This window comes from Drosophila rhopaloa, unplaced genomic scaffold (genome assembly GCF_018152115.1).
Source record: "Drosophila rhopaloa isolate 14029-0021.01 unplaced genomic scaffold, ASM1815211v1 contig_178, whole genome shotgun sequence".
Taxonomy (NCBI): domain Eukaryota; kingdom Metazoa; phylum Arthropoda; class Insecta; order Diptera; family Drosophilidae; genus Drosophila; species Drosophila rhopaloa.
In genome coordinates this window covers 1,564,591-1,586,742 of record NW_025335059.1, presented here as the reverse complement: position 1 = coordinate 1,586,742, position 22,152 = coordinate 1,564,591, and the positions used below count along the sequence as shown (strand labels likewise).

Sequence of the window (22,152 nt, the reverse complement as noted above, 5' to 3'; positions counted from 1 at the left end):
AGATTGTTTACTGGCTCCGTGTTTAATCCGTTGCCGGCGCTGTTGTTTTTAGACAGACAGTATTGATAATCCAACGCGGCGAATCCTTTAAACGTGGTGGAAGATTCCTTTCCAAGGGCGCCGGGTACTGCTGGTGCTCCTCGAAAAACTACCTTATAAGTTGGCGAATTTGCTTATCCAAAGTTTAGGGGGCTTGGCTGGCTGGCGGGCTCTCGTAGGTTTACTGGCTGGTTGATGTTTCTTCTGCTGACTGGTAATCGTAACTGTAAGTTTGCAGCGTCCAGCGCTTTGGCTTTTATACGATTCTCGGCGAGCGTGGAGCGGGTGCATCGCCCGTGGCACACGACCGGCACTCGCCGGGTCGAGCGTTGCGTGGCATGCGGAATTTTCCCACTCAACTGCCATCTACCAGTTCACAGAAAAATCACCGAACTATTCAATTACGGTCTATAAAATTGACACTATATTTAGCCCTAGTCGTCATCTCTAAGTCTAGACATCGGCGAACGACCCAATTCACCCTGAAAGCGTGCCTGGCTTATACGAAATAGAAACCAGCAGGTCGTGCTGATTCACTTCAATGTTTGCATATGTTTAAGTTCAGATTACATGAGAATTCGCCGCATTTTTACTTTTATTCACACTCGGACTTTGGGCACTACCAATAGTATACTTTTATGGTTACTAATTTAACCGAAAATTGCGCTTGATCATCGTGAGTTCAGCTACGCTCAGTCACGCAAGTAATATTGCACGAATTTTCGAAGATGACCATGAAAGCTAATATAGAAAACTTAAGAAAATATACCAACAAATTGTGTTCTTTATTTTAAGTCTTGCTTGTGCCTAAACGAATTTGAACTTGTTGGTGAACTTTAAGCACTGAAGAAAACAACAACATATAAAATAAGATGTTTTACCAGGTCTTGGAAAACTCTAAGATTAAAAGATGTCTTTCTTAGTTATTAATAATCTTAACAGAATCAAAATATATTCTTAATTAAAGAACAGTTAAGAATATGGAACAAATAATTATGACGTATGGACGATATTCTACCATGATTTTTTATGTAATAATTTAATTGCTTGTTTTACCAATAAGCAATTGCAATTGAACAAAATTTATAATAACTTTTTAATCTTGATTTTTTAATGATTTTTCTCGGTGAACTCCCAATATAAATTGTGTAAAAATAAATATAATGCAAAACACCCAAGAATTCAAATAATTTTCGAGAGGGGATATGAGAGTTGAATCTTTGAAGATCTTCATTTGCTTTTTGTTACGCATTTTAGTTTTATAATTATTTGCTTAGTTTTTAGTGTCGCAAAACAACAATTCAAAAGCTGATACAGTAAAAACAAATCGAAAAGAATACAACACTAAAAATGAAAGCAAAGTAAACATTAAAAATATTTTTAATTTCTGTTTGTGTTATGCGAAGCAAACTCACGTGTATCCCCTCTTCAAAATTATTTATTTTCAGACAGTATAAAAGTGTTTTGCGCCTCTGCCCCCCAAATAATAGAGAAAGCAAACTGTGTAGGCCAGATCTTAAATGCTCTAACCAAAAGACCGCGCGATCCCGACGAACGACAAAAAAAACGAGGGCGAATCAATCAAAGCAACCACGGTGTGGTCATTTCTGTACCGGTGTGCCGCTGCAGCTCCTGGTGCCGGCATGGGCGCCAACGTTTCGCAGCTGGAGCGGGAGATTGGCTCCGACCTGTTTCCGCCCAATGAGCACTACTTCGGGCTGGTGAACTTTGGGAACACCTGCTACAGCAACTCGGTGCTGCAGGCCCTCTACTTTTGCAAACCGTTTCGCGAGAAGGTCCTGGAGTACAAGGCCAAGAATAAGCGGCCCAAGGAGACGCTGCTCTCCTGTCTGGCGGATCTTTTCTACAGCATTGCCACCCAAAAGAAGAAGGTGGGCTCCATTGCGCCCAAGAAGTTCATTACGCGGCTGCGCAAGGAGAAGGAGGAGTTCGACAACTACATGCAGCAGGATGCCCACGAGTTCCTCAACTTCCTGATTAACCACATCAATGAAATCATATTGGCAGAGAGGAATGCGGGACCCAACAATGGAAATCCGAAATCCAATCCAGGCGGAGCCACAAGTGCCATGGCCAGCAGCATAGCTAGCAAGTCCAGCTCAACGTCAAATTCGAATTCCAACTCAAATTCAACGACTAACTCAAATGGCAATAGTAGCAACTCCACGGGATCACTAAATGCCACCACTAGTGTTCTAGATGCCAGTGGCAGTCTTACGGCCACCACAACGCCCATAATTCCGGGCAATGGATCAGGGACCAATGGGGCCAATTCGGAGCCCACATGGGTGCACGAGATCTTCCAGGGCATTCTCACCTCGGAGACCAGGTGCCTTAACTGCGAGACGGTGAGCAGCAAGGATGAGAACTTCTTCGATCTGCAGGTGGATGTGGACCAAAACACCTCGATCACGCACTGTCTGCGGTGCTTTAGCAACACGGAAACCCTGTGTTCGGACAACAAGTTCAAGTGCGACAATTGCTGCAGCTACCAGGAGGCGCAAAAGAGGATGCGGGTGAAAAAGCTGCCCATGATCCTGGCCCTACATCTCAAGCGCTTCAAGTACATGGAGCAATTCAACAGGCACATCAAAGTCTCTCACAGGGTCGTGTTTCCACTGGAACTCAGGCTGTTCAACACCTCCGATGATGCCGTGAATCCGGATAGACTGTACGATCTGACCGCCGTGGTTATACACTGCGGTTCTGGACCGAATCGGGGCCATTATATATCAATTGTTAAGAGCCACGGGCTGTGGCTGCTCTTCGACGATGATATGGTGGACAAAATAGAGGCTTCCACCATCGAGGACTTCTATGGTCTGACCTCGGACATACACAAGTCGTCGGAGACGGGCTATATACTGTTCTATCAGTCGCGGGACTGCGCCTAATCCTTTTATGTTATCTCTTCGTAGAAGCTAAGTTAAAAGTTTCCAGTCTCCTATAAACGAATGTTAGAGCTAAGCCCAAAATTGTATGACTTTTATCTATCTATCCAAGCCTATACTACCTAATAATCAATAAAGATGATCAATAAAGAAACGCGTTTAGCGATTGCTCTAGGTCAGGGAGCCTTGATGGCTGTCAGGGCCAGAATCTCTGCGGCGGTTCACTCAACCCACTCACCTGGGGGCTTGCCAATCGCGAGCCGGTGCGCAAGTAAACAAATGGGCGATTTCCCGTGCCAAAGCGGTTTCATTGTGGGCCCAAGCTGGTAATTTGCGGGGCGCTGGCGTGCTTAGGTAACCGGCGATCGTTGAATTTCATCAGAAATCCCCCCGCCAAAACGCCGGTGGGTCGCGAGCCACTGAGGGAACTCACCACCGGTCACACAGGTGGCCAGTGGCTAGCGGCTAGTGGCTAGCGGCTAGCGTCTAATTGCTGTCTTCTGGACACTTGGGATGTGCGAGGGGTCGGCGGATCGGCATCGTCGCAGAATTAGTCACGTCGTCATAAGCACGTGAGGAATATACAATATTGGTCAATCGTATAGGAATATGCAAATTCCCATAGCATAAATCAATCTATACAATTGTCTGGAGTTTTGAGAAGAGTTACTTAACCGATTATATCAAAAGTGACACATCGAAGTCATTGGAATGCGGTTAGGGCAATAGGTATATATTGCTAGTACGAAACCTTTATTGCTCACTTCATGTTACGAAATGAAAGAAAATTCCAGAAGATCATAAATTTGTGTTGCGAAATTCATTCAATTTTCCCATTGACTAAAAATTGTAAAGTTAAGTTAAAAGCGTCATATTAATAGATAGGTATAAAAGAATAAAATATTATTAAATTATAGTAAAATGAAAATATCATTAAAAACACAAATATATATATAATATTTAATCATTTTGTTTTTCCTTTAACAATCGCACAGCAAAGTTTTAACCAACAATTAGTTCCTCGAATAGTTTTTTGTAAATAAAAAAGTAACTAATTTCTACATTGCCAAATAGCCACTATTGACTAATATCAATTTACTAATTGAATTTTCAATGTGTCTTTTAACGAATATCTGCATAACAAATCCATTCATCCATAGATAATGGCAAAAGCTTTCACATGAACACATTTCCTTCGGAAGAGGAGAAAACTGCTATTGACAGTTTTGATGGTTATGCAAGAGAAACAACTTGGCCACTCACCGATGCAACAGAGATTCAATTTTTTATGTTTTTTTTATTTATTAAAAATTTCAAGGCTCTTCACATGCAATTGGTGGTGTTGTCTTGTCCAGTTATCAATGCATTGGCAAATGACATCGTTAAGCAATGCCAAACCCACGGAAAGATAGTGGACAAGAAAAACAGGTTGAACGGAAAGTGAGCCCAAAGGCATATTTATGGGTTTTCTTAATGACGTTTGTTAAGTGTGGAATAAAGTGTATCTTTCTTGGCTTTAATTGATTAGATGTGGTTTGTAGTCAACATCCGAATTGGTTAACCCAAGACCTTTTTAACCGCAATGCAATTAATATCTTTTATTGGTCATATTGTTTTAAATTAAATAGTAACTATGATTAAGCCAATTAGTCACAAGATGCTTTTAATGATTAGGAAAACAACATTTCCACTATAAACAATTTGTTATTGAAATTACGTCTTAATTTGATGACCTTGTGGCCATCGTTAACAAATTATACTTTATTCATTGATAATTCCATGTTTCGGTTAGATTTAATTTATTGATTAAAGATCACATGATTTAATTTATACCAACAAATTGGTAAGTACTTTTACAAAGTAATGGACAATTAATTAAAAATTCTTCAAATCCAATGTGCACAAATTAATTGGGAAGCATTGATTGTGAATTATTAACTCCTTTGGCATTTTTTCTTATCTTGAAGAGTGTATAAAGTTCGGTTACGCCTTTTTTGGCCAATTTTAAAATTTTTGTATGTCTTGTCACTGGAAAGATTTAACAATTTGTACACGGACAAGCGTTAAACGCCATTGACAAGCGCGGAGTGAGGGCATGGGGATGGATAGTTGCACGCACCGAGTGGCTGCGTAGGTTTTTTAGTTTTTTGTCGCCTGTTTTTATGCTCCGGCTTGTGGCGCACTTGATCGATCGGTTTTATCTTATGGCGCGAGTAGACTGTTCCGCATTTTATGGAGCGGTAATTACGCATGATTTCGACTTTCACTTTATGACAAGAAAAACCTCACTTGACGCAATTTCTTTCAGCATGTGAAAAATGCTTGTCTGGCATGCTTTCGGTATTGTTTTTCGGTCGCATCTGAGCTGAATTGACATTTGACATATTGCTGTTGTCAAGGTCTGCAGCGGCCACAGAGTAACATCTAAAAACACCAGCAGGAACACATCCATGTGGTTGTCAAAGCCATGTTGCAACATTTCTCCGGTCTCGGCCCATCTGTTTCATTTTCATTTGGGCCGATTGTGAAATTGTCAATATGTTTTTATCGTTCCCGCTGGTTTGTTGTCAAACTAGGAAGCGATTCGCCTGCTGGTTTGTGTAATCGAATCAGCTTTCAAGCGAAACCCATGTAAATCTCAATTTTGTGTCGGTTCCCCCTCAATGATTTCTGCTCTGAAAACTGAGCCTCTTTCGAGTCTGTTCTTCGGGGCTGAGTAAACAAAGAGTCCTCCATTTTCGACGCCAGTCTTTAATTAGCTCGTTGGCCACATGTGACGCTCTGCAGCGACACCCTTTTCGCAGCGATCGTTCGAGATTTGTCATCGGGGGGCTGACATAATTACGGCCTGTTAGGAAATTAAATATGTCATTAAATACGCTTCTATAATATTTGCTTTTCTGTTGGCAGAATGATAAATGACTAGTGGCATTGGGGCATCTATCAGGGAAAGCATTTCGTAATATGAAACCTTCGAGGTTTTTTGTTCATAAAAAAATGGTATTATGAATGTGCGCAAAAGTTGTCAAGCAGAATGGAAGAAAATGTAATAACGATATTAATTCACAACTTAAAATTGAACACATAAGAACACAAGTACTTATTATTGATTATAATATTCTTTAAACGTGTCATTATTATAACATGTATCATCTTAAAGTTAATAACCGATAAATATTCCTAACCCCCGTCTCGAGCTAAGTATACTAAACTGCAGTTTAAGTGCATGATTATATAAAATTAGTAACACAAACTGCTTTTCTATTCACTTAATCGGATTACTACTATGTGCTGACTGAATAATGAAAGGCAAATCGAATCTTTACACTAAACTGATTAACGCCTCAAACTTTGTGTTGTGGCATATTGACAATTATTATAAATAAATCTGTCTCATAGTAACAAGTTGCTAGCTTAATTGTAATTTGGTAGGCATTTTTATAACTCTTAAACAACCAGTTCGCAATTCTTTAGCTCTAAGAGAATTCAACATTTAAGTACCAGAAAATGGCCATTATTATCATGTTTAATTCATACTGGCATTAAAATTTTATGGCTACCTCCTACTATATGGTATGGCAAATTTCTCTTTTTTGCGTCTCAGGTTGTGCGCAGAATTTTTCGCGCAGCAAGGGATGAGTTGATGACCCTTGCCCGGGAGCAAAGTGCATCTCCGTGTTGGGTAGCGACATCATCCAGCCTTCGAGGAGATGGACCCACCGCAAGGAAAGCGGAGCTGCACTTTTGTTTACTTTGGCAACTTATTTTTGTGCAAGACCATTAAAACACGCTCATGCGGGAGGTCAAGTCATGCACAAAAGATATAAACATATATACTTTAATATAGCCGAGGGTGGATTTTGTTATGCTAATTTGGTGCTGCCACAATTGGATCAGCAGTTGGGGGCAAATGGATTTGTCATACTTGACTTTGCAAATCAGTGGATGACTCATTCTTGCAATTGGGAAAAAAACGACTTAATTCAATTAGAATTAAACAGAACCAATCAATAAGGAATGGATATTCTGGAATCCACCTAAAAGTATGCCAAGAATTGTGAATTTCCTGCTACTCTCTATCTCTTTCGCCAGCTGAATTTCAATTATAATTTTCTCTCATTGCGATCGGGCTGCTGTGTCTGGTATTTTAATTTATGGATTATGATCACGACCTCCTCGCCTTTCCATTTTCCCCTTTCAACGCCCACGGCATTTGGCATCCGCTGGGCTTTTGAAGCCGACAATAATTAATTGACAAATAAAAGTAGCAGAAAATACAAAGCGACAAGTTTTTGCGTTTGTTTTATATATGCTTTTTCGTATCTACATGTAAACAAGCCAATTGTTGTTCATTGAAAAAGATATTTGTATATGTATATATTTTTTTGTTATTTAACATTCCCTGCCTGTTTGAGGTTGATTTAATCAGCACACACAGAGGCACATTTGGGTTGGCTTTCCAAAACAGCTGATAATAGATAGAGGGTATATTTATTTACAGGGTGCTTTGTGCTGGGAATGCCGATCATTACTAAATGTATTCAACTCATTCATGCCTTGCTATTGTCTCCGATTTGAATTTCATGGGGAAAATTTATGTGCATTTATAATAGTTTTATTGGAAAATGTAGTACGCTCGACTGACTGATCGTCTGTTTGTAATTGTTAATGAGCACTTGTGCGCACCCCCGACTTTTAACCCCCCCTCGAACTCCGATTCTGTGATATAATTTTATGTCTGGTGTTGAGTTTCAAGAGGGGGCATATGTTTGCTTTCGTTGCAGCACGTGCACATGCGTTCTCTATCGGGGAACTCGATCTTCATCCTGCCGGAAGCCTCGTCTTCAGGCTCTTCGGGGTCTATTTACCACCCTCGAAGTGGCGGAGGGTTGTTTATTTGACCGGACAAAGTAGGCACTTGGTTTTCCACTTGAACAGCTTCATTAGTCTTAGAGATAAATCAAAATCTGCAGTTGATTTACTTCCCAGATGGTCGGGGCTTATCTTTTTGATTTATGCGGATGGAAAGAACAATACTACAAATATTCTTCATCAATTTAAAAATTGTTTCATATCACATGGAATCTTAATCTTTGTATGACAATACAATATGATAGATGGGGTATATGTAAATATAAATATATTTTCAATCAATAAAGATGACTTTTAATTTATTTGCTATTAGTATTTATAATTAAAAGTTTGATAAGATTTTATTATAGATTAAAGTTATTTATAATATACAATTAAATTTTGGAAAACAATCAAAATAGCGTATATTGCATTCATTTGAATGATAATGTATAATTAGACTTGTAAAACTTTTTGTATTGGTATTTTATTTTCTGATTTAATAATATAACCGAATCTTTCTAAAAAAGATATTTTTTATTCCTTAAAGTTTGTGTTTATTTGCTTATTAAGTGGTGTTAAATGGAAATGTTTTTAAAGATTAATAAAATCAAATTTTGAAAAAACAAAAATAAATTTCAAGCTACGACTCCATAGATCTCTAAATCCCATATCAACTTCAATCTTATAGTATCCAACGGATTGCACTTGCTGCGCCACAGATGGTGGCATTACCCGTATCCGTATCCATGAAGTCCATGTCGCTCTCGTTTTCACTTTTTGCTCGTGCCCCTTCTTTTTGGGGTTAACTCTGCGATGCACATTGTATAATGTTCCGTGCGCTACTCCGTGCGTTTTCGGGCGCTTTTCATTCTTTTCACTCGGATACACCCCGAAGATACTCTGGGAGGTGCCCTCTCACAGATACTCTCACACACAGAGGCCTCGTCGCTTTGTAGTCGTCGCTTCGCCTCTTTTTTCTTGTTGTATTTCGGATTGTCGTGGCCCGCTCGCGTATTTTCATTTTCAGTCAGTCTCCTTGGGCTGGTGCAACTGTGAAAATGTGCGCAGCGTGTCGGTTGTGAAAGCCTTGATTATTTCCATATATATTTTATTTTTCGTTTCACATTTCACTTAATTTGTTTGCGCGTTCGTCGCTCGTTCTTCGTTCGTCTGGTGTGAATAATAAACTCGTAGATACTTTGTGTGACGCAGCAGCCCAATCAAAGTGGAATTACTTAAACGGCATTAATTGTGCGTGGGCTAAAACCCCACTGAATTGTCTTAAAAAATACTCGTTAGATTGGCCATCTTAAGTGCATCAGTAGCCAATAGTGTGTGTGCTTTGTTAGTGTTCGATACGAACAAAGGAACTAAAGTTCTCTTTGCCAGCGAATTTTTGGGATTATCTAATACGCAATCCGTTTGGGTAAAGTAACGACAGCATTTAACAATTATTTATGAGTTTTCTGCACAAGGAAATGAGATCATCCGGAGTCAGGAAAAATATATAATCGGTTTTTGGTTGTCAGTTGCATTTCAACTAGCTTCAAAGCTTATCTTATCAACTAAAAAGTTGTCAGGCATGCCAAAATCGTTTATTTACGCCAAATCAACTCGTTCGACTTGCTGATAAACTGCTGTCGCCTGTCAGTAGCAACTGTATCTTTGCATCTGCATCTGGGTCTGTTTTTAGCCCGCTTCGTAAATAGTTTTGACCTTTTCGCTAACCAAAAGACTTCCGCGTCGATATGCACACATGCGTTTGATGATTTCGTAATTACAATCGCCACAAAATAGAAACAACATATCTATATCTGCAACTGCAGTCGCATCTGTAGATGCATTTTCTTGGGCTGCCTCATTTAATTGGCGAGCATAACGTACTCCACAGAAAGAGTTTTTACGCTAGCATTTTCTATGCGCAATGTAGGCCAGCAAGTACGTTGAACTAAACTAAAATGTTTTCATTTCTCTAGAACAATGAAGGAAATATATATGCACTTGCAGGGGAAGGCCTGCTTATACGAATGTTTTAAGGGAGTGCCACTACCCTAGCATCAGCTATAATTTCCAAATTAACATTTTAATAGCTTGTGGGTAAAACATACAGCTTTAAAACACATAATTAGGTTGTCAAAACTAAAAGTAATTATTTTTTTCCGTAGAGTTAATAGGAAATGTCACTACCCCTTATCAGTAACCGATCGCTCATGATTTCAAAGATCATACCCCTTTTTATATTCACGTTTACGCTATTAAAATACAAAACTAATGTGTCACTTTCCACTGAATTCTTCTCTCTGCGGTGCAAACACCTAAATAAACATTTTGGAAAAGTTCAAACTGTGATTGAACCTGCACGTACACCTTGCTCCAACTGGGAAAAACTGTACTTTCCCATCGGCTACATGCGCTGTTTATTTTTGCCCCGGCCGTAATTGCAAGGTGCAAAGAGAAATCCAAATGAGTTGCGTGCGAAATCGAAACGCATCTGCAATTTTCACAATATTTCGCAGTGCGTCGGCTTCTTTACTTTATGTTTGTGATTTCAAGAACTTCATGGCTGATGGCAAATACAAGGCAGCTGGAGCGTGGCCATGGACAAGTTGCCGCCGTGTTTATCGGAGCTGCTTAAATGCCGCTTCGGTGCGAGAGCACTTTTCTTTATATTCCTCCTTATAGCTGAGTGTTGGTTTTTATTTTGGCCGCTTGCCAGATGTGGGAAGCCGTTTGGCATTTTCCGAGGCAGGTCCTTGGTGCGCCTGAGCACTCCTCGGTGGCATTCTGCCCGCTCCGCAGACTTTCCCTTTCTCGATATTAGCCCACAGTCCTGAGGGTTTCTTTTTGCGCATTTGGCCCTTGTGGGTGGTTGCCATTTTGCAAGTCTTTGTCTGCAACTTTACACTCGGAAAAAGGGCTGGATTAGATACAGAAATAAATATTAAAAAGCATTGTACTTTTCCTAAAACTCAATAATTGAAACTAGTAGATAATGTCAACTAAGCAAAAATAAAAACCACCAATAAACCATTTTGTTTTTTTCCAACTAAGGGCATAAAAAGTATTTTCTTTGAAGAACATTTGTTAAGTTGAGTATAGCCAAGAAAATCCAACATTTCTTGAGTGTAGCCAAGAAAATACAACATTTCTTGAGAGTAGCTAAGAAAATCCAACATTCAAGCAATCTTTGGGCGTGTCCAAAACGAATACAATTTATATTCTTAAACAATGCAATTATATTTATAGTTGCATTTCCCCGCTAGATAATGTTAATAAGAGTGTTATCTTTTGCTGATGTCAGGCATCAAGTATGCCAGATATACCATATAATCTCATTATGCCAAGCACCTGGTGGATCTTTATTTTTTTTTTTGGCAAGCTCATGTGCGCTCTAGATAGATTTCAATAGCAAACATTATGACACATGCTCGCCAAAAGTCGGACGACAAGTTAATAATAATGAACTTGGCTAAGTTTTTTCGGCTAGTGGTTTAAATTTTAGACACCTGCGAACCTGGCCAAAGCTTCAAGGCAAAAGCCCTGTTCAGCAGGGAAAGCCATTTCCGTTTTTTGGGGCCGCAAAATGCTTTTTGCGGAAATGTATGCCCATAAATTAGGCTCCTTGAGGTTTGCTCCTAACGCTTTTGCTAACGAGCACCGACTGCAGTTAATTTGCGCGCTAACAAGGCAAAGGAATTGCATTTCGAGGTTGGCCCAAACCGCAGGGGCATAAATCGCCGATGGCAACACCCAACTGCAGCTTTTGTTTGTTCCGTATTGTTATTGTGTAGGGGATTATTTTAGGCGTTTTTCATTGAAACTCCGCATTAAAGTTTTGGAAAAAACATAAAACTCGGGAGCCGACTGCAGAAAACTCGTAAATTATTTTAATATGCTTCTCACACCGAAATCAAATCAACAGACACAAAACTTTTTGTGAGCTGAACAGTGTAGCACACACACTCTGGGTTATTTTTATATATAAAACTTGGTCCATGTGTCGTATAGAGAGAAAACTTACGCGTCAAGCATAACAACATTTATAAATAGCGGAAAACTACGAAGAAATCAAAATGAATAGTGCAGCATAGAAAACAAAACCGATGGAAATCCAAACAAAATGTGCAACCAATCAATGGAGTTGAACCCCTTAAAAAAAAGAGCCAATAACTAAAAATAAAGAAAAGTAAAGCAAAGCCAAAAAGAGACTCTGCCAAGAACTTGGCAACATCGCAGCGTTGGTCCGAAGAGGACTGGCCAAAAATAAACCGGCAGCAACATTCGCTTGCAACTAGATGTTGTTGCTGTTGCTCGCCTTCATCATGCGATTCGTAGACATTTCCAAACGCTGTGCCGCCTGCTCGAGGGCCGGAATCGATTGCCCGCACAACGGCAACAGCAACACCAATCCGCGCGGTGATGCCAACGGCAACACTGCCTGCTGGCAACATGTTGCCGGTGCCACCAGCAACAGCAGCAGCACCAGCAGCGGCTGCGACAGCAACAGCTCCTCCAAGGAGAATTACTATGTGCCACAGCACCAACATCGTCAGAGGGCAAAGCCCACCAGCAACAATGGGGTGACCCCGCAGCAACTGGAGCAAATACGCTTCTACCAGCGCATGCAACAGCAGCAATTGCAACTGTTGCAGCAGCAATTGCTGCAGCGGCGACGCCTGCAACAGCAATTGTTGGAGCAGGGCGTGCCATCACCTCCGGCGACAACCACTACATCAGCGGGTCTCACCTGCAATCAACAGTATTTGCGACAGCAACGACTGCAGCAGCAACCGCAGCAGCAACAGCAGCGATACGTGGACCACAACAGCAACAATGACAATGACTATCTGAACAATTATCTGAACAACAAAATTAACCATCAAAACAATGACAAAGTTGTGGGTCAAGGTGCGAAGTTGTTAAGTCTTAACTTTTAAGTAAATCCAAATATAGTTAGTCTTAATACGTATTTGACTATTAATATATTCCTTATCATTCAATTGATTTTCATATACGCAAAATAGGAATAATTTAAAAAAATGTTCTCTGAATTCTTATTTTATTTTAAGATGTATTTTTGGTTCTTTTTTTTATATCTTTTCAATACACTATATTTTTCTTAAGAAATATTAAGTATTCGTCTTTAATTAAAGGCATAAAATGTTTGTCCTCGCAAAAAGCATCGTCAACTTTGTTTCTTTCTTGGCTTCGCCCTGACGCAACCTCTTGAACATCTCGAGACGGGCTTTTGTAATTTCAATTAACTTTAATTGAGCTCCGAGAGGCCGGCAGTTGGCACTGGGCCTGGCCATTGCTCCGATGCTGGACCACCCTCCCAGCACGACTGCTTTATGCATCCCATATCTACACACAAAATGCATTAAAAAATATATTTTTATTTGTCCGTAATCTTGCGCTGGCCCAAATATGAAATGACTTTCCATTTCATATTTTTTTTCCGCTTTGGGGAGGGAGAGGATGAAAGATAGCCGGGCGGGAAAGACATGTGCTTTGCCACTTGTCGGCTGTTGTAAAAGTTCCATCAGACAGAGGGAAATCTTTTAGAAAATATAATCTCTAGTGTCTACACTTTCTGGGAGGTTGCCGGCCTCGCGTTTCCCCCTTTTTCATGCATTTGATTTGTTTATGCCCGGAGTTAATTTTAAATTTAATTTCTGTTCCCGATACCATAATGAATTGCATAAGAAACTTGACTGGCAAATGCAATCGATAGCGATGCGGCAAAAGAGGAGGTTTTCCACGTACTGAATTACCGCCTTGAGACATGCAATACCATCAAGTTTAACCTTTAATTGCCGCTGGCGGACAAGCATTGCATGTTGCATGAAGCGCCCCGGAAGATGGGAAAATGTGACATTTTCCAATTGAACTTTTTAGGCGATGGCACAGAGCGATCCGATTCATGGGTGTTGATCGTAAAAACGTCTCAGGCGTATAAAAATAATTTTTACAACTTTTTCGTTTGGAAAAAGTGGGAGGCTGTCACCCAGATAGTGTCATTCTTATTTGCTAGACCAGGACTGGCATCGTAAAAATTAATTGAAACATGCCAACAATAGATGGGCGCCTCCGTCAGGTTTTTACGGTTCCAAAATGTGTGGCACGCTAATGTCCATTAGGGGAAGGAAAGTGCAAATGAGAATGGGGATAGATCATTAGCCGGAGTTAGTTTCGCCCCGGTGCTGTCGCATCTTAATTGAGCCAAGTTCAGTGTCAATGCTGATTAGACAATTAACATTAGGAGAGACCTAGTGGGAATTATCGAGGTATTTTAATCAACAAAACTACAAACCACATAAAAACAGTGATTTTGAGTTCTTTAAATAGTACTTAAAGAGGACAAGGTCAATAATAATTTTGTAAGATAAATATAAGTATGTAGCATTAAAAACACCAAATCTGTTTTAAAAAAAGTTATTAATAATTTCAATTGATTCTTTCCCTTGCAGGAACAAAACTTCGACGTGGCATGACAGAATTCTCAACAAACAACGATCACGGCAAACCGCATTTCACCGCATCTCAGCAGAAACCGCTTCAGAACTCACCCATCCACCAGCAAGCATTCACCCCATCCAATCCCAACTCTCACCCACATTTGCTTCAACGCTTGGCCCAACAGCAGCAGCATCAGCAGCAAAATCATCAACGCCCCCATAAATTTCAGCAGACCCTGCCCTTCAGCCAGCTAAACAACGGCAACAACACGGCTGCCCACATTCTGCCCGGATCATCGCCACATTCCCCGCTCAGCTACCGGAATCCGCTGAACAGTCCCAGCAATTCGCCATTCAGCAACACGGCGCAGTCGACGATTGGGAAGCGGTACCAGCAGCAACAGCTGACCGATCGCCTGTTGCAGCAGCAGCATTTGCAACAGTGCCAGCAGCAGCAACTGCAATCGCTGGGCAGCGATGTGGAGGAGGATGCCGCCGGCGAGGAACTGAGCGAGGAAAGTCTCAAGCAGAATGTGGCCATTGTGCTGAGCAACTTGGATCGGTATAACAACGCGTTGCGCAGTATTATCCTGAATGAGCAGGTGAGCAGCAGCTTCATCACTCCCAGCGACAGTCTACTGTTTGGCGAGGATTCGGGCGGTCTGCTCTATTGCGACAACGACAATTCCAGGAAGCAGCAGGGCAACAATAACTTTGTCCTGGGCAAGATGGCGGCCACACCGGAGTCGGATTACAACAGCAATGCCACCACGCCAGGAGGTCGCAGCAACGAGCAACAGTTGCAGCAGCAACAACTGCAGCAGCAGCAACTTGGGGTAGGTGGGATGCTTTGTGGTGGTGGCGGGATGCGGGAAACTACTAATGGCGGTGGCAACAATCTCAACTGCTCGTTGGCCTCGTCACACGACTTTACTCACGACAATTCCGATTACCAGTGGTTCCTGGACTACGGCTATCGAGATGGTTGCGGCGGTATGCAACGCAGCGTATTGAGTTCCCTTTCGGCCTCGTACAATGCAATGGGCGATCTCTACTACTACGAGGATCTTGCCAAGAATCTGGATGCCAATCTGGCCGAGGTGGATATGGAGAGTTTTCGGGCCGAGGATATACATTCCTTGCTCTCGCAACTGCCCGCCTATTGTAAGAGTTTGGGCGGAGCCAACAGTCGCCTGCAGCAATCGTTGCTCCTTCAGCAGCAGCAACAGCAACAACAGCTACAACAGCAACAGTTGCTGCACCACAGCAACATGTTGCCGCACAACATGTCCCAGACGTCGACCACCTCCACCAACGATCTGATCGACAACTCCTTCTGCAAGTCGGAGCTGCTCTTTTCGCCGGTGAGGGAGTCGCACATCTCCGTAGACTCACTGGACATGGACGCTTATCCAGATGACGGGGAGATCATCCTGACCTGCAACAAGGACAACTACACAATCGCCTTCGAGGGCAGTGTGCTTTACTCGGACGATAGTTTCTATGGTGAGTAGTTGTATTATCTAATTGGAACTCGTAACTTACTGACTTCGTCTTCGATTTATAGCGGAACCTAGTGACCTTGCCGCCAGGAACAAACAGAACTGCATCAACTTGCACAGCAATCTGGAGGACATAGTAAAGCGCAACAAGGCCCTGGAGGTATCCATGTCGCGATCGGCCCAGGCCTTCCAGCCCTTGTGTCCCATGTCGCCCAAGGGACAGGCGGCCACAGCGGCAGCAGCCAAGTTACAGAGGTAGGTCTACATAACCAAACACACTCCACACCAGATTCGCACATAATCCTGAGGATTGGTTGTTGTCGGGAATGGGTTTGCTTTTATAAGCACACTAGTGACGCTCCCATTATATTAAGACTAGATCTACCTTTCAATATAATTTGATGATAGTTGAACTTTAATGGGTGACATGTCAAAAATGTAAATAGTTAAGTAATCGTGAACATACATTGTCAGTTGAAGGAAGTATTACCCCATGGATTTTCTGAGATAAAAATAAGATTCTAAGATAAGGCGAGCTAAATATGAGATAACTAATAGATTGGCCGTTACGTGTAACATCTGAATGACAAACATCATCATCAAGAGGGGCGGATGTTACACATTTTCCCCTTCCTTGCAGTCTGTCCTCATTGCAGGCGTGTGGGGTCATTTCAATTGAATTCAATTTAGTTCCATTTGGCTGCCGGCTGAAATATTAACGTATGCTAGCATTTAGGGGGAATTTTCGAATGGGAACTGGGTCTTTTTGGCGTATATTCCACGCGGGCATATGCTAACCTTCAAGGGTTTTATGTCTTTGGGTCGCGAAACGTGATTAGGCAAGTTAATCCTTAAAGAAAACCAATTACGGGCTTAGCCCGTACAACTCATTCACAAAACGATTAGGCAGGACAACCGAAAACCCTAAAATATTATGCAAATAAACCCTGGCCAGACGCCGGCAGGTAACAAGGCCATAAAACCTGGTAACAACCAATCCTAAAACCTAACACCACTCCCTACCCAAAAAAAACCAGAAAAAGAAAACCTTCCGCCAACAAAATTGTAATCCCGAACACTCGACGTGTCTCTTGTGGTAAAGACGCTCGTTATTCCTTGTTTCGCCCGCCCGCAGGTATCCCTCTGGGAATAATAACACGGAGACCATTACCATAACCAGACACCTACCACAGTGTTCCGTGAGGAAGAGCAGCAGTCTGCCCAATCTGCAGAGCGAGGAATCCATGACGGGCAGTTGCTTGAAGGAGCAGCGACAGGGAGAGAGTGGCCAACAGGCGGTTCCGCTGAACGTCTCCCAGGCGATCAGCACTTCGACCATGGAGTCGTGCAAGTCGAGGTCCAGAAATCTTCTTGCCCATGTGCCAGATGCCCATATCCATCAGCGTGTCCGTTTCGGAGCGGCTGCAGCAACAGGCGGATCAGCAAGTGCCCATTCAGCAGATCACACCCACATCTCAGCAGCCACAGCAGCAGCATCACAACTCGCATCACCATCGCCACAAGCATCGCTGCAGTTGCTCGCAGGAGAGTCAGAATTTCCACATTTCCGGCTCGGCCTCCTCGGGCAACTCGTCCAATCCGCCGGCCTTTAATCTAGTCAAGTTGTTTATCAAGCAGAAGAGCACCAACAGCAGTGGCGGTCAGGAGGATTTGGGGGCTCAGGCGAGTGCGCATACCTGCATGGATGTGTCGTCCGGTTGCTGGCCCTCCAGTGATGCGGCCAGCTCGAGCAGCGGATCAATGGAGCAGCGTCTGCGTAAGAAGAGTATGAACGACTCCGGCAAGGGATCAGCAGTGAGTCGCCATGACGAAGAGGAGCACTTCCCGGAGACGGAGACACCCAGGCGTCAGCTGAGAGCCCGATCCGAGGCAGTATTCTACGATGACGTGGGCACCTCCAGTTCGACGGGCTCGTTGACTGCGACCAATTCACCAGCACATCGTCGTCGTAGTATGCCGCTAAGAAATCCCCAACTGTACCAACTGGCAGCTCAGGTTTCCACTGGCAGCCAGATGTCCTCGGAGGCGAGTTCGGAGCAGCTGACACAAGTGCCCAGGCGAGCGGAAGCGGGATGCGGGACCAGCACTCGTCCACTGTCGTGTGCCTCCAGCTCCGAGATGATCACACGCTCCATGCAGACCTCCTGCGGATCTCTGAGCACCACCAGGAGCAGTCTGAGCGATCGGTATCGCTGTGTACCGCCCTCGTTCCTCGAAAAACTTAACAACCTTGGCGAGCAGCGGCAGGCGCCTATTTACGTTATCTATCCGAATTATGCCCTGCCCGACTTGGGATTCGTGAAGACCAATGCCAGCACAGACGTGATCTTTTCACCCTTCAACTACAAGATGACGCTGGATGGGGCAGCTGGGAGTACCAGTAGCTCGGGATCTCTAAAGAAGCAACGCAGCAACAGCCAGAGCGTGAGCGAAGATGAGATCCTCAAGACGCTGGACTACAAGCACATAGCCGACTGGCAGTCGCTGGCCACTTTGCTGCCGACGGAGTACCGCCGTCGGTTGCAGCACATTCCGGAGGTGAAGCATCTGGTCAGGCAGCTGGATGCGGAGCTATCGCAACGTCCGCTCTTCTGTATGTCCCCACCGCTTCGCCGGAATCGCACGCACATCTGTGACTGTGCCAAATTCTTCCAGGGGCAGCAGACCCAAATGGACGAGGCCTCCAGCTCGGGATCGAGTCAGCAGCCCAGCTCTGGCTATCGTGGCTCATCCACGCTGCTCACCGACTCCGAGTTGGATGTGGATCCGCTCAAGCAGATGTATGTGTACCAGTACGATCAGCAGCGCATGGATTCTGGCGTGGAAACGAGTCCTGGTAGTCAGTTAACTCAAACCCCGCCGCAGCCCATGCCTAGAAGTATCCTGCGCAAGGCTCACTCCGCGCAGCCGCGCTCCAAGCGTAATTCCATGATCGAGGCACAGCAGACGCAGAAGCTCACCAAGCTGGAAAAGCGCCGCAGTTTGCAGGAGCCACCGCACAACTACGGATTGGGCTCCAACGACGAACTGGCGGATGTGTTTGAGGAGGAGGAGCACAGCCAGCAGGCGCAGCCGGTGAAGCAGAGGCTCTCACGCAAGGATCTGGATGCCAGGGCTCGGGCTGAGAACTTCCTGGCCTCGTTGCCGCGCTCCGAGCTCAAATACTACGCCGAGATCGCGTCCATCCTAGAGTCTTCCGGCGAGCAGGTGACCTACGATGCCGCCGCCCTCAAGAAGGAAGTGAGCCGAGTGCTTAGCCAGCAGAAGAAGGTGTCCTTTAATGACGAGGGCGTGGCGGCTGGACTGCAGCAGCATGCCAAACGTTTTGCCACGCCTCCCAATTCCCCCAACATCTCCGTAGCCCTGAAACGCGAAACAGTGGACGTGCTGGAGCAGCGCAAGATCGAGAGCAATCGCTTCAAGCGCCTGCAGATCCAATGGGAGCTTATGAGCAAGGACTCGAGTATGCTGAAGGAACTGGCCAGTGAGGCGGCCACCAAGAGCGGTGGCTCCACTCCCACCTCGGTCAACTCGACGGGTTCCAACTCGGCGCCAAGGTCAAGGATTCCACGGCCAGTGAGCTACCCAGCGGGCAGGTCAGTACTTTTGAAATTTAATTTAAAATACGGAAGTGCAAATCGGTCATTACGAAGATATATTTAAGAAAATATCGACTTGCTTATCCGCCAATGAAATTTACAAAATTATTTCTTTTGAAATGGTTTGTTTACAAAATTTATTTCTTTTCATTTTGGGCAAACCATCCCACCGTCCTTCCGTGAAATTATTATTTTGCATGATGTTGATTTTGTTTGCGGGCCTGATGCTTAGAAGTTCCACCCCCACTTCGTCACGTACTGCCCCGGTTATGACCACGCCCTCACCGGCACGGCCAACCACCCCCAAGACTGCTGTCACTAAAAGCCACAACAAACCCGGTCTTTTTACCTCCCCCCGCCCAAACAGACTAACCAGTGCCCAGGAAGCAGCCAGCGGATCTAAGGTCGGCACTCGATCGCCTAGTAGAATGATCCAGCCGAAGCGTTACAGCCTGGCCGGCGCGACCACGCCCACTTCCGCAACACCCGCTTCGGCAAGGGCGCGTACACCCACCAACCGAGTGGCGGTGACGGCGCCAAATACGCCCAAACGTCAAGCGCCCAGGTAAGTGATTATATTTGCGGGCAGTAACTACAAAAAAGGAAGAATTTTGATCATGTTTATTAAAAATGATCTTAATATATCAAAATATATAAAATATATAATAATATCAAAGCAAATACCTTTTACAGTTAGAACTTAAGTGTATTTTTTAAATCAAAATTGCTTCCTTTGTGGTTTCCGCTTCCGAAATATTGTCATACAAAAGAAGACTCATAATTAATATACATATAACTTTACAGACCCACCTCGCGAGTGCGTTGAGCGTCCACACGAGTCCAAGCGTCCAAGTCATCCCAATTAGTCAACGGCAGACAACAGACAGCAAACCCCAAACACCCCAAGAAACAAAAAAAAACGACAAAAACAAAACATATTCAACAACAAACAATGCAACATTGTAAAATTCTAGAATAAGGCTTTGTGTGCGGCTCGATTGCTTAGTTACTGTTGGCCCGGAAGTGATATTTAGATGGGAGAGCAGGGATAAAGGATCAGGGATCACGGAGCGAGAACTGATAGCGAGATGTGCTGGTATATTTCGATTGATTTTGTTGTCCTTATTTGCGGTAGAGCAGTCGTCTGCGAGAAGTAGCTAAATTTTCTTTTTTTACAAGTATACATAATGAAATCTATACATATGCCAAGTACGCGTAAATTAAACAAATATTTTGATGTATATACACACACATACGATATATATATAAATATATATGTATGCGTAGACTCGCTTTTCCACTATCTACTCAAAATGAAATGACAAAGTAAACTTTGCTACCCACGGGAAAAATAATAAAGTGTATAAAATATTTTCTATACCCTATGCAAAAAAGCATATACAGTCAATACTCGAGCAGAATCCACGGGAGTGGCCTACGATACACAAATTACTTGAATCATACCAAGCAGGGCAGAAAAATAAGATATATTGGGTACCCATATACAATAAATGAAAAGCTCAAGAGCGGATCCAATCGATATTACGCCCCGGGTGCATTAGAATAAACATTTTTGTTGCTTTTTCCATGCTCACGCTGATCCTCTCCCTTGAAGAAATACGGAGAATATTAAGGAAAACATTTTCCATATGGCCTTTAATTCATTAGCGATTGGTTACTGAATGCTTCGTAGTTTTTGATTTGAATTTACTCGCAAACTCAAGTTTTGTTTGCTTTTTATGCTGAGACTTTTTTTTCGTTTCTAACGAGCTTATGCTGTTGAGCCCAGGCTCAAAAGTGATTGCAAATTGTACGATATATGTTTACCGCTATACCTACTATTAATATTACTATTTCATTTGTATCTATTTAATACCTATCACTCTGTCTATGACATAACTTTAATTGGTTATTTAACTGCTGGAAGACATCGTCTAATTTATAAGTCAAATACTTTTCTATCCTTAATTGTATAGCTATTCTTATTGTATTATGTACAAGCGGAAGAAACACATATTATAGATTTGCGGGAGAATTTATCACCAAATGGATATGCGGGAGTATATTATGTATTAAACCGAAAATAAAAAATGTATAAAAATACAAAAATCAATAAAAATATTAATAAACAAACAAAAAGTATTACGAAAATAAACTTGAATGCGTTATTGTTTATTCCGAATTGAGAAAAAACGGTGTAAGCTTAGGCTAATATGTTTATTATTAGTTTCTATTACAAACATACATGATAATAGAGCTGCATCTTAATTTAAGACTTAAGTGTTTTTTTTAACTTTTATAAGTCTACTTGTCTCAAATAGCTTTGAACAGTTCTTGTATAACTGTTTATTTTATTTCGTTCCGAAGCTCTCAAACCGTACACATTGTATAACAGCATGTAACAGTTATTCTTAAACTGTATTTTAGTCATACTTGTGGAAGTGCGGTTTGGCCTAAAGCTGTGTTAATATAATTTCACTTTTATGCTGCAGAAATCTGTTATATTTAGGTTTACAAAAGAAAATGACCCACAATTAAACTTCCATAGCCCATAAATTTACCCAATTTAGTCCGATTCCAAAGGTGCATATCTCTAAAGACTTGTGATTCGATTCTCTAAAAATCTGCATTGACCCAAAATTGGTCTTTGAGAAACCATAACTTTACCAAATTTAATCCGATTCCAAAGTGGCATACCTCTAAAGACTTGTGATTCGATTCTCTAAAAATCTGCATTCAAAATTTTTAAATTAACGTTTATCAAATT

The 22,152-nt window shown here is 42.7% G+C and overlaps 2 protein-coding genes across 2 annotated transcripts in view; both read left to right on the top strand.

Annotated features, from left to right (window-relative positions):
* LOC108041172 (ubiquitin carboxyl-terminal hydrolase 12A) overlaps positions 1-3,105 on the top strand; it is a 30,012-nt gene extending 26,907 nt beyond the window's left edge. Inside the window, exon 3 of the mRNA XM_017118993.2 lies at positions 1,488-3,105. Coding sequence (XP_016974482.1) covers positions 1,683-2,954 — 1,272 coding nt within the window. The 5' untranslated portion in view covers positions 1,488-1,682 and the 3' untranslated portion in view covers positions 2,955-3,105. The remainder of the gene's footprint in view (positions 1-1,487) is intronic.
* Positions 3,106-8,828: 5,723 nt separating this feature from the next.
* Positions 8,829-21,540, top strand: LOC108045892. The gene is given in 8 exon segments (XM_044458922.1): positions 8,829-9,231; positions 11,814-12,713; positions 14,276-15,769; positions 15,831-16,020; positions 16,868-17,135; positions 17,137-19,382; positions 19,753-19,950; positions 20,190-21,540. Coding segments are annotated over 7 exon segments (5,031 nt in total). The 5' UTR covers positions 8,829-9,231; positions 11,814-12,100; the 3' UTR covers positions 20,212-21,540.
* The last annotated feature ends 612 nt before the right edge of the window (positions 21,541-22,152 follow it).